General features: G+C 42.1%; 1 protein-coding gene across 6 annotated transcripts in view; it reads right to left on the bottom strand.

Annotated features, from left to right (window-relative positions):
• Positions 1 to 13,181, bottom strand: part of AKAP7 (A-kinase anchoring protein 7) — a 100,578-nt gene that overhangs the window by 29,259 nt on the left and 58,138 nt on the right. The window contains exon 8 of one of the 6 annotated variants that reach the window (XM_075145830.1): positions 3,755 to 8,807. The exons of the other annotated variants lie outside the window; for them this stretch is intronic. Coding sequence (XP_075001931.1) covers positions 8,644 to 8,807 — 164 coding nt within the window. The 3' untranslated portion in view covers positions 3,755 to 8,643. Of the gene's footprint in view, positions 1 to 3,754; positions 8,808 to 13,181 lie in introns of those variants that run through there. 6 annotated transcript variants of the gene reach the window in all.

The following is a 13,181-nucleotide window of genomic DNA, read 5'->3' as shown; positions in this document are numbered from 1 at the left end:
AATAGATCTAAACTCAAATTTTAAAAACCATGCCATGAAAGCAGTGAGATTTTACCTCACTCAACACAAATATGTGCTATGTAACAGTACCAGATAATATAATCTACAACACCTTTTGAAACTACGCTATATATGAAATGGAAACATTTCCTTAGTGAGTAAGCAATGAACTCTCAGCAATTCAATAACTGGCATTTGTCAACTTGAGGCACCTCAACTGAAACAAAACTTACAGGAAGACCATAATAAGGTTATGGATGTGACAACATCAGTGGACATGGGAAGAGCTACAGATGTCATCTATCTGGACCTCTGTAAGGCCTCTGACATGGTCCCCCACAACATCTTTCTCTCTAAACTGGAGAAATATGGATTTGATGGGTGGACTGTCCAGTGGATGAGGAATTGGTTGGATGGTCACATCCAGAGGATAGTGGTCAATGGCTCAATGTCCAGATGGAAATTGGTGACAAGTGGTGTCCCACAGGGATCCATATTGGGACCGGTACTGTTTAGTATCTTCATCAATGACATAGACAGTGGGATCGAGTGCACCCTCAGCAAGTTTGCAGACGACACCAAGCTGAGTGGTGCGGTTGACACGCCTGAGGGACGGGATACCATCCAGGGGACCTGGACAAGTTCGAGAAGTGGGTCCATGTGAACCTCATGAGGTTCAACAAGGCCACGTACAAGGTCCTGCACCTGGGTCGGGGCAACCCCCGGTATCAATACAGGCTGGGGGATGAAGGGATTGAGAGCAGCCCTGCCGAGAAGGACTTGGGGGTACTGGTGGATGAAAAGCTGGACGTGAGCTGGCAATGCATACTCACAGCCCAGAAGGCCAACCGTATCCTGGGCTGCTTCAAAAAAAGTGTAGCCAGCAGGACGAGGGAGGTGATTCTGCCCCTCTACTCTGCTCTGGTGAGACCCCACCTGGAGTACTGCCTCCAGCTCTGGAGCCCTCAGCACAGGAAAGACATGGACCTGTTGGAGCGGGTCCAGAGGAGGGCCACGAAAATGATTAGGGGATGGAACACCTCTCCTATGAAGAAAGGATGAGAGAATTGGGGTTATTCAGCCTGGAGAAGAGAAGGCTTCGGGGAGACCTTATTGCAGCCTTTCAGTACTTAAAGGGGGCCTACAAGAAAGATGGGGACAAACTTTTCAGCAGGGCCTGTTGTGACAGGACAAGGGAGGAATGGTTTAAACTAAAAGAGCGTAGATTCAGACTAGATATAAGGAAGAAATTTTTTACGATTGCAATGTTGCCCAGAGAGGTGGTAGATGCCCCATCCCTGGAAACATTCAGGGTCAGGTTGGACGGGGCTCTGAGCAACCTGATCTAGTTGAAGATGTCCCTGCAGGGGAGTTGGACTAGATGACCTTTAAATGTCCCTTGCAACCCAAACTATTCTATGATTCTAAGTTTGGACATTTTCGTCTTCACTGTGACTGAAGCGAGTCAAGTAGCACGGTGAGCTGCTGTTTACTGCAAATGCTTGCCTTTATTTAATGTACTTTTTGTTTCTTGTATACAACAACCACATGATCATGATTTGCACCTGCATGTTTGCTAACCAGGATAATTTAGTGGCAATAAAAAGCCCAGGTTTATTTCCCAACACAACCAGTTTAAAGGCCATCTTGATAATATGATAGGAAGATGAAAAATAGATGTGAAAGTCATTCCCTTCTGCCTGTTCCATGCGCGCAGCATCAAATGGTCTCTCTAGCTGGGGCACGGCCACGCTAGATACGCGGCAGCACTTCCTCCCACCGCCCAGAGGAAGAACCAGGTATGGCAGAAGAGAGGGAGGGAGGCCAAGGGACCAGTTGAAAGGAAAGCCCTTTCTCTTCTCTCTCTTTTCTCCAGACTGTGATGGGCTAGGCGAAAAGCCAATCATATCCACCATCCTCGTCACATACTTCCTCTTTGTCTTTTTAAGATGTCTCAGGCTATCTTACTCCCCCATAAACACCGGTAAAACAGTGCCACATCTATTTTTCTCTCCTCATTTCAGACACCGCCCTCTTACTTCATCCATAGCCAGACCTCTTTGCTTTAGATTCCCATTGTCCTATAACTATCCTTTTTGTCCCTTCCTCATTCTCAGGGGTTTGTGCCACACCTTTCAGTTGCTACATGCCAAAAGCCCACCTCTTTCAAAAGCCTTTGTGACTTTGCATGCAATGACATCTCCCAAATGATTTGTTTGACTACAAGCAGTTTGAGATCATGCTATGCTAAATGTTATATTCAGTGTATGTTGCACTCACAGGAGCACATAAGAAGAAAGCTGGTGCATGACAGGTAATGGCAGAAGCAAAGTCAAAAAGCAGTGAAGTGAGGGGACGGAGAGAAGCAGGATGCAGAATAATCTATCACTCTTTGGTATCTTTTGTTCTGTGTCAACAGAACAATCTTAAAAACGATTTGTATTTGCTGTCTGTCTTCACCTATTCTGTATATTAGAAGTGAGATGTGCTAGCTACTTGCTTTTCACATAAAGACATTCTGTACTGGCTATATGATAAAAAAGTTTTGAAATATAAAGCATTCCTAGCCATTTTCCCCATGCAAAATTTACAACATTTACCTTCATACCGTGACCTGTGATAGAAAAACATTTTAAAACAGCCGACTCATTTTCTTGAGGCTGTCTTCTGGATTTCTTGCACTATTGCTGTACACATTTATTTTTTAATTGATGGTATAAGCTCTCATTTTATTTATGCCTAGCTTCCTGAGTAACAAGAATGAAATATAAACCAGATCAGAAAACTGGATTTTCTAGCCTACAGCTAATGAATTATGTGAGTTTAGTTAAAACTGATTTCAGACACAATGTGACAGAAATTTGGCTGCATCTTCTAGAAGAAAGGTTGAAAATATTTCACTGAGTAAAAAGTCAGGAGTAAATATTTTGTTGTGTAACCAAACTTAGGATAAACATAATTTTCAGCACATAATTTAACAGAAACAACATTCCAGTCAAATCAGCTAGTTTAACTCAGTGCACCAAAGGATGAGACAATCAGAACTGCTTCCTCTAATTCAACTTATATTTACTCAACTAAAAGCAAAACCAGAGATATATACTTGATAGTCACTCCAGACATTACCCGACGAATATGTGGAGATAAACTGCAACTATTCCCTCACTCAGTCAGCTTACAACTACACATCCAACCAACACCCAAATGGAAAATGAACTGATGATTTCCTTCATCTGTCAACATTGCCATCAACAAAATCTCCATTCTATCTGTTGCTAATGAGCATTACCATGAACATGTGTATGCCATCAACATCAAAACCTTCTCGTCTCTTACTCTAAATCGTACTTGTTAAAATCGCAGTTGCTTTTCATCTCTTACTCTAAATTGCACTTGCTAAAAAGGAAAATTAAAATACTCACTTTGACTACATTTGCCTAGAGAAATGGATCGCTAGAATAAATAAAATCAGACATAATTACTTATCTCTATTACAAAGAAATTCTTCATCTACTTAGTGGAAATATTGCTCAATTTGTCCCCAGCAATCCCCATCCTTTCTCTGAAAAGCAATCAGTTAATTTTCCAAAAGGAAGAAAAAAAACCAAACCCCAAGGAATGCCCGTCAGCTTCCCGCAGCTCTCCCCTCCCCGAGGCGGCAGCAGCCCCGCCGGAGCCCGCAGCGCTGCACGCTGCCGCCTACTTACTGATTTTTGACTCCCCTCTGGAGAAAGGAAAGCAGCAGAGCTGGCCCATGGCATCAACCGCTATATTTTCTTCCTCGTCCTCTCTGCCTGCACCTCAAGCAAAAGCCGTAGACTGGGCTGCAACCCGTGAAGAAATTGCTTGTTCTGCTCTGGCAGCGAGCGGGAGACGGGGAGTGAGCGGCAGGCTCCGCCCCGGCCCGGCCCGCCCCGCCCCGCCGCCGCTCGGCTCCGGCTGCGGCTCCCGCTCTGGGGGTCACCGGCACCCCGCACTTTCCTCCCTGCCACGCAATTTGTCTTAAAGACAACTGCCCGATCTCCCCTTTCTCGTTCTTCTGTTAAAGGAGGGGTGGGCACGTAAAAAAATAGGCGCAATTTGGCCCCCTTAAATAAGGCACCGGTCGTTCAAAAAGTCTAAGTGTGGCTGTGTGTCCTCTGCCACCACTACTCCCCTCCACTTCACAGAAGTGTCCTGAGAAAGGGGAGAAAATACGATTAAGTATATATTAAGTATATATATACTTAATAAATGGGTTATCGCCTTCTTTCCTCCAGAAGCAAAAATGAGGTTTTAAGACTAAGCAAGGAAAAAAGCTGGTCAAGCCGCTGGAGAAGCGGCAGCCCTAGTAAGAGATGTTGAGAAACAAACTGGGATTATTGCTCTCAGTGTGGTTGGGATTCGCTACGGACATCACAGGAATAGAGCTGGTCACCTGGCTTTACTCCAGGTTACTAGCCTTCCTTCTCAGCAGGGTATGTATGACAAGTGTGGTTGATGAAGGTCACCTGGTGGACGCAATAAACTTAGGCTTTTCTAAGGTAATAAAAAACTAACGAGATGCAACATCAGCAGAGAGTAAGTTAGTGATTAAAGATGAAAAGCAATCAAAGGCAGTCCTACAGGGATTAGTACTAGTCCCAACATTACTCAACCAGTCATTAATTACTTGAAAGTGAATAAGTAATAAAACACCTAAGAGTAGAAGTTTGGCATGCACAGTGAGACAGGACGGTAAATAAGCACAGCTTGTATAGCTTTGGCAAACCGAGTCCATTCATCCAAAGTATGTAAATAAAAGCAAATGTAAAGACATTCTTGCGTTCACCAAAACCAAAACCACCCAGCTTCCTACCTACTTTGTCTTGTGGTTCACTGAATTTTTAAAGGAATTAGACAAGGGGTGCTCACACACTGTTAGCTATCAAAGCATCCTTGCAGAGTAAGTATATTGTGAATATCCCAGCTTTCACTGCAAATAGCTGTCATCACAAACAGTTCTGTTAGACAACACAGAATGTACATGAGCTACGTGGCTGAGAAGGAGCTCTTCGGTGTCCAAGGAATTCATATTGAAGACTGACCCATGGTAAGCCATTCATAATGACAACAGTCCCTGGATGCCCCAGGTCTCTTAGAAGTTGAGGTCATACTACAATTTTTCCTTCATTGGAGGAATTAACAAAATCTCTCTCTTCTATCTGGATGTGTATTTCTGCTAACGTGTAGATATTTAATATTTTGAGACTTCTACATCTGTTTAATTTACCAGAAATTTGCCAACAATTTTTAAAGTTATTGTTGTAATGGACAGATAACACACGCACATACACATATGCAAGGCGTGATCCCACAAGCCTTCTATCATTAGGCTAATAATGAAGGAACGCAGGTATATATAGAAATTGTGGGATTACAGTCTAGAAAGTCTGCACACAATTTCCTGTCCAGGAGATCCAGGGAAACCATGGTGTTTCACTGAAAGATAATCTTTGCTTTTGAAAGTAATTTTTTTACATTCAGAATGTAAAAAAAAAAATTTGGAAGAAACCAAATTCACAAATACTTTCCATTAAAAGACCTAACCTTGCACACCTTCTCTGGTAATACCGGCAATCCCTGATATATTTCGAGCCCCCACTGAATATAACAGAGAGCCTGTGATAGCAACGGTTCTTAACATTTAATATTAATATGAAGGATGGATAAAGCATACACTTGTTTTCCTTATCACACCAATAAAGTAAATGATAAGGCTTAGACGACTTTTTTTTATATTCTTGTTTATATTCTAAAGACTAGTATTTACAGTTGAAAAAAGAATCCACTTGCCACAAAATGAATGAATTTCTCTGCTATTAACCTCCACTTTGTAAGTGTTCTAGTTAGTATGACATGCTTTCCAGAAAACCAGTAACTTAATCAGAGGCAGATATTGTCCACAAAAATGTGTAGTACTTCGAATTCAAACTACTACTTGATTCATGAAATTATATGTTTATTTTCCTAGATGTAAGAATCTCAGACTGGAGAATCCTATGAATATTTCATATTTCTTATAGAAATAAGTCAGCTTATCTGAGAAGAACAAGTGTAATATATTTAACATATCTGTAAGGCATTGTAAGGCATGTAGAATTGTCTTTAAGCTAAGTACTATTCCAAAACTAAAATGCATTAAAATAACGTTGCCAGGTTGTAAGTTTTTTATTCTTTTCCATCACTACTCTGTTATTAACAATAATTAAATCATCTACTGTTTTAAGAATTATTATCTTCCAGTAGCAGAAACAAAAAATCAGGATAGTATTCAATTTTTTTAAATAACTGTAACAGTAATTAAGTTCTATATTCATAGAAATTCATTTCAGCTGTGCAGTTGCCTCACTTGAGGAGATGTTATAGAGCAAAAAGAAAAGAACATGACCCATATTCTACAACATCAGTGAATTAAACATGAATACTACAGGGCATAAGTGAAGTCAGTCATCAAAGCACAGAGAGACTATTTCTAAGAGTGAGCAGTATCTTCCATTCTGCTCAGGATCAAAACAAGAACACAAGCAACATTTTAGGCAAGAAAACAAATATTCTCCACCAGGAAAAGTTAAAAAAAATTAGGAATGTTCAAGTAATACACCAAACAATAACATATATTTTTCAGTTTTATGTAGGCATAATTTCCTTCTATATAGACAGATCACATCTATGTAGTACCTAAATGAATACAAAACTCCTGGTGCTGTCATCTTTTGACAAGCATGTTTTACAAAGCAGCATATGAAGCACAAAGTCTTCTTGTACGTAAAACCAAGCATCCTTCTGTTAAAACATGCAATAACCATAGTTCTTTTTACTGATTGCTTTCTAAGCTGTCCTGGCAATCCATGGATGTCAGGCTGACAATACTATATTAAGCAATTCTGGAATAGTCACAACCAGTGACAGACCTCTTTCATCCATCTACAAGCCATCTGTTAGCCAAAACTAACAAAGCACATACGCACAAATGGGGATACAGAGAAGAAACAGAGGATTCAAGGAGGGCCCTGGCCTTTTAACACTGGCCAGATCAGTGTACATGCTCTAACTTGCAAGCTGAGGGTAGGGACCATGAAGTCAGTTGAAGCCTCCCCAGCTGGATATGGTCCATCTTAAGTATTTGGGCATATATTCCATGACAAAGATGGGCCTGACAACATTTTCAGTGCTTTGCTAGCTCAAGGCCTGTAGTTTGTTCTGTTTTGACATCTCTTGCAATTTCGGTGAGATACACAAGGTACATTTTTACAAGTCATAGCATAGTGGCAAAGCTTTCAGCTGTTTCAGGCACACAAGTGTAACTGGATATCAAATTATAATAACTCTAGCCATACAAGGCCTGAACAGCCAAGGTATTATTAAAAATGAACAAGCCCCAAGACACTGGTATGTATTTTGTTGGGAGGCAGGGAAGCTGGAGGGCACCTTGGGATTGAAGCTGAGGGGTGGAATTTTTCCAGGTAAGGATGGCAAGGTGCCACCCTTTATCAAGGATGGCTGCCTAGACTAGCCAAGACAAACTGGTGCAAAACCAGCAAACAGAACCACTGGCCTCCACCAAGCAGAAATTACAATTTTGAATCTTGGGAAGTGTCTCTCTTCAGAGCGGATAAAGACTAAGGGAAACTAAAAGGTATTAATTCTAAGCAGAGGCAATTTCAGCCTTCTTAATGCTCCTGAACACTGTTCAGCTGATCCAGAAGGAACCTAGCAAAGCTTTTTTTAGATGATGCTTGTGGTGCAAATTATGTAAAAAGTGGGTGAGGAAGAAAAGCTGATTTGCATTTCAACCTAAAAGTATTTCTGCACTCAGAACCTAAGCTGTTCCCAAGCCTATGCATATAAACACACATACACACACAGAGAGAGTGCAGAAGACAGTGTATCACTGTAAGTGTTGTTTTGGGAGCACCTACCAAATCAGAATTACAATCCCCATCTAGAAGAAAAACCAGGGAAAAACAAATTGTCTGTCGGACTTCCCAAAATGCAAATGTTTTCCTACTGTGTTTGACAGTGCAGACTATGCTCCCATTTCTTTCTGATACTTGGTTTGTAATGCAATGTGTAATTCTATCAAATTTTCAATTGTGTCATTCTGAAAACACTTCTAATTCAATTTTTCTGGAGAAAAAGCTTAAATGACTAAATTAATTTTGAAGTATTTGATGTTCTTATTCTTCAAAGGCTTAAGAATATTCCTCAAAACATGTACTATAAAGAAGAAAATGATTGGCATTTGCATTCTAAAATAGAAGTGCCTATTTTAGCTATGCTTTTTTAAACCACATTAAAACACTTCCAGCGAAATCTCACCACTAATATGTGTTTTACAACACTGCCTTCTAGAGAGAGAATCTTGCTCCTATTCACTGTAAAACACTATTTCTCCGAGTTCCATTTGCTGAACGCACTGTACCTTTTCAGCAAAGGTTGGGACGCCAGCCACTGATACGCCCACCTTCTATTTTAAGTGCAACCTCAGGGCGAGGCTCAAGATCAAATCTGCCAACTGTCCAGATTGTTTACCCTCAGGAATGCATTCAGAGCCGTGTTTAGAATAAGCCATACAGCACCTCTGGGTGAAAACTCCAAATATATTCAAGCTCCGCAGAGTACTCATGGCACCCTTCTTTGCAGAGTAGACGTGTCTGTCTGTGGCGTCCATGTCCCGAGGTATCCCATCTGTTCCTGCATTTTGCCTGACTGAGACCGGGTGTACGAGGTGGATGCCAGCCTACAAGAATGTGTCCCCCTCGATGTATGAGACTTGTAGATAAGCCCTAAGACAACGACAATGTGAAAAGCTGGGACAAGGTACACCTCATACTTTAGCCTCGTCTTCCCAAGGCTCACCTTACAAGCCTAAGCCTCTGAGACCTATCAAGCATTCATTTAATTCAATATTCAGCTAGTTCTTGCTGTTGTGGAAAAGAAAGATTAAGGAATGTATAAAAGCAGGGGGACCAGAAACTGAAGGATACCTAAGTTATTGTGGGGGGAAACTCCTCCAAAAATCACAAAAAGACATCGAATCTCTTAGCTTAATACAAATTATTAAATGCCACATGTCAAAAACGAGTGCAATTTAAGTCAAGGCAAAAATTTTGGTACTTACATACTTTTTCCTTCTAAAATTTCAAAGGTGAACTGAACAGTTGTGATAATGAGGCTTGAAAAGAGTTGTGTTCATAGCCTGGCAGTATCTCAACGATTCTGCTAAGCAGTAAGTAGCTAGAGACAGCTATCACTGTCCAATGATGGTTTACTGAGAGTTAACCTGACTGTGAGGACACCAAAAAAATTGTGAGGAGAACATAAAAACTTTCCCTTACTTTCAACTTATTTACTACAGTAAAACAATGAGAATTTTTTTTCTTATGTGTATATAAGTTAAACAAGAGAAAGATGTGGCAGTGGCGTGGCTCTAATGACTATGTTCTGATATCTAAACTGGCAGACCTAATTTCCAACAAATTATCACTACGCTGTTTGCCTTTTTTTAAGAGGACTTCCATTTTTTTCCCAAATGTTGTTTTGAATATTTACTTTACTTTCCTGATTACACTTAGCATTTTTAAACATTTACTTTGATGAACAGGAAAACCTGGCTACCAAGAAAAAGAAGTTCAAGGTCTGTTCTTGTACTTCCTTCCCTTGTTCTCCATTGAAACATGACAAATTTTTACATTTAAAATAAAATGCAATATCAACACGGCACAGTGAGATATTTTTTGCGATATAGATATATTAGCAATGACATTATATTAAAACTTGCTTTCCGGAATACTGAGTGTTGTGCACAGCCTAGAAGAACAATTCTTTTAAAAAAAAAATCAAAATGAATTTTCCACTAGAACAAGGAAATTGAATGAACTTTTTAAAAAAGAAAAAAAACCTTTAAAATAAATGGTGACTACTAATAATCTTTCCCTTCAAAGTTCGTCAAGAAAGTCAGTGAAATGCACTGACACTGTACCAGTTTTGTAATCTGCTTCAGATCTGCTAATGCCGCTGACCACAGTCAGTATTTTATTGCTGATGTACTGCTCTTCATTATCGTTCTACACTAGAATTCTTCCAGAATTTGGAACACATATGTAAATAGGCTCACTGAATGTGCCCAAAATTTAGCTGGCATAAGGTTGCACAAGGAGGCCCTGGTTACAGCCCCATTTCCATTCCTGTTGCAACACTCCTCAGTATTGCAACTTTTCCCTGATCTCCTACATTTGGAGTTCCAGAGCCCAGATTTGATAACTTTCTGAGAATATTACAAAGTTCGTCTTCTCCTGCTTATTAAAGCTGCTGGTAAGAATGCAAGCCAGTACAGCGTTCAGATTTAAGGTAGTCCTTTCTGTAAAATTTTCATTTATTTAAGAGGTACTTGACAGTACACCAGCAGAAGGCTCCTTAAATATGTATTTTTATAGTCTGAAGAAAAAGTAAATATTGAATAGATAGATGCTTTATGCTCTTTGAAGTTCTGGAAATCGGTAGTAACAGGTTATTTCTGCTGACTTTCTGGTGAGAACAAAACCCCAGCGTTTCAGGCCATTTTTCAGTCTTTTGCCATATTATTCTGGTATGCCAGTCAAAACGTGGTATTTGGTGCTGCGCAGATAAATACTTAGCATTAAAGAACAGAAATGAAGGGATCACTGCTAGTTACTGTGCATTACAGCTATGTTTATAAGATTGTATCAAGGGCTTTTCAAGATTGTATCAAGGAAAGTAGCATTGAGTCAGCAAAGGAATCCATGTAAAACTTATATTTAAAAAAATCACAGTTAATAAGGTTTTGATGTTGTCAGCTGATAGCACTGGCTAGATTGTTTCACCTTAATGAAATCTGCCTGTGTGCTGTCATTGCTTGTCCTGGTTCCAGCTGGGACAGGGTTAACTTTCTTCCCAGTAGCCTGGGGGGTGTGCTGTGTTTTGGGTTCGGTGTGAAAGGAGCGTTGATGGCCCATTGATGCTTTGGCTGTTGCTGGGTGATGCTTGCACCGGGAGGGGGAAGCACAGCCGGGGTGGTGGACCCAGCTGCCCAATGGGGTATTCTATACCATGGGACATCATGCTCAGTATAAAAACCAGGTGTGTGGGGGGGCTCGCCCCCCGTTCGTGACACGCGGTCGGCGGTCGGTGAGCGGTTGTGTTGTGCATTGCCTGCTTTGTGTATTCTGTTATTGTTGTTGTTCTCACTTTTATTATTACTGTTCTACTTAGTTTTATTTCAATTATTAAACTGTTTTTATCTCAACCCGGGAGCTTTCCTACTTGTGCCCTCCCAATTCTCTCCCCCATCCCACCGGGGGGGGGGTGATCGAGCGGCTGCGTGGCGTTTATTTTTGCTGGCTGGGGTTAAACCACGACAGTCCTTTTTGGCGCCCAACGTGGGGCACGAAGGGTTGAGATAACGACAGATTATTTAGAACATATTAAGGAATTTATATCTGGTAACATATTCGTTTGTTCTGCACCATGCTCTTGTTTTTACTGTACCTGTTAAAAATTGGAGTTGGGTTTTGTAGTCTGTTGTGCTCTGCCGTGATTAATGATGTTTTGCCTGGGAGATTTGTTACTAAAACGCTGGCATTGGGGGTTATTTGGTATTTGGGATTCGTAATGAAGCCGTTTCTGCATTTCGGGTACCACCTCATGGAGACCATTAGCAATTATACCTTTTCCTCCGAGAGATTTTTTATGGAGGAAATAGAGAATGGCACCCTCACTACCTTCATCTCCTTTGTTAAAATAACTTGCCAGTACCTTGAACATCCCTGGGTAGTTAAGATATATCTCTTGGTACTCCTTGGGAATATTGTTGCGGTTTTCTCCAAGGTTAGTAAGCAATTTAAGAATGTCATCCAGAGATCTGCCCCAAGGTTGGATAGTTATGAGTGGCAGGGCGAGTGGGATAGCATGGGCAAATGCCTAGGGCGATGGGCACCCCCAGTGTTCTGGAACTTTACCCCTGAACAAGTGAAGAACCCTGAAAAATTAGTAGAATATTTGGAAGAAGTATGCTGTCACCCTGGCCATTCCAGGGAGACACAAATCACTACAATGTGCTGGGGCCTGGCCCACGCCTACCGAGCCCTGTTTAACACCACTCAGAACCCCCAAGGGGAAGGAAACGTCTCTGCAGCTGATGACAAAGCAACAGGCCCTGCGGCTACCCCACCCCCCACGGCAAGCACAGCGGCTCCCTCACCCCCCAGGGCAGGCACGGCAGCTACTCCGCCCCCTGCGACAGAGAACCAACCCCTGCCAGTATCAGTCGCCCCTATACAAAAGAGAAAATGCACAAGAAAATCAGCTCGTCTAGTAAGGGATGAAGATGAACCAGGGCCATCACGAGAACAGGAGGAGGAGGAGGCAGAACCCGTAAATGAGATGGTGACCACCCGATCCCTATCTCTGGGTGAGCTGCGAGATATGCGAAAAGACTTCAGCCGTCGTCCAGGGGAGCACATTGTCACCTGGCTGCTCCGATGCTGGGATAACGGGGCCAGTAGCCTGGAATTAGAGGGTAGGGAAGCCAAGCAGCTGGGATCCCTTTCTAGGGAAGGGGGCATTGACAAAGCAATTGGACAAGGGGCACAAGTCCTCAGCCTCTGGAGGCGACTCCTGTCAGGTGTGAAGGAAAGGTATCCCTTCAAGGAAGATGTTATATGCCACCCAGGCAAGTGGACCACCATGGAGAGAGGTATCCAGTACCTGAGAGAATTAGCCGTGCTGGAAGTGATTTATGATGACCTGAACAACGAGCAGTTATCCAAAGACCCAGATGAGGTCAAATGCACCCGACCCATGTGGCGGAAGTTTGTACGGAGCGCACCAGCGTCACATGCAAACTCATTGGCAGTAATGACCTGGAGAGATGGAGAGGAACAAACAGTGGATGAACTGGCTGGCCAACTCCGGCAATATGAAGAAAGTCTCTCTTCCTCCCTACGGGCCTGTGTCTCTGCTGTGGAGAAACTGTCTCAGGAGGTCCAGCAAATCAAAGAGGATATGTCCTGCTTCCCCCCTGCACGGGCCAGCGTCTCAGCCATTAGGAGCAAACGTCCCTCTGCTCAAGAGAGGAGACATCGTGGGTACACACCCCGGGGCACCCTGTGGTTTTACCTGCGTGACCACGGAGAGGACAT

The sequence above is a fragment of the Calonectris borealis genome, chromosome 3 (assembly GCF_964195595.1).
Source record: "Calonectris borealis chromosome 3, bCalBor7.hap1.2, whole genome shotgun sequence".
NCBI classification, from domain to species: domain Eukaryota; kingdom Metazoa; phylum Chordata; class Aves; order Procellariiformes; family Procellariidae; genus Calonectris; species Calonectris borealis.
The sequence above is the reverse complement of the archived record's forward strand: the minus strand, read 5'-3'. Positions and strand labels throughout refer to the sequence as shown.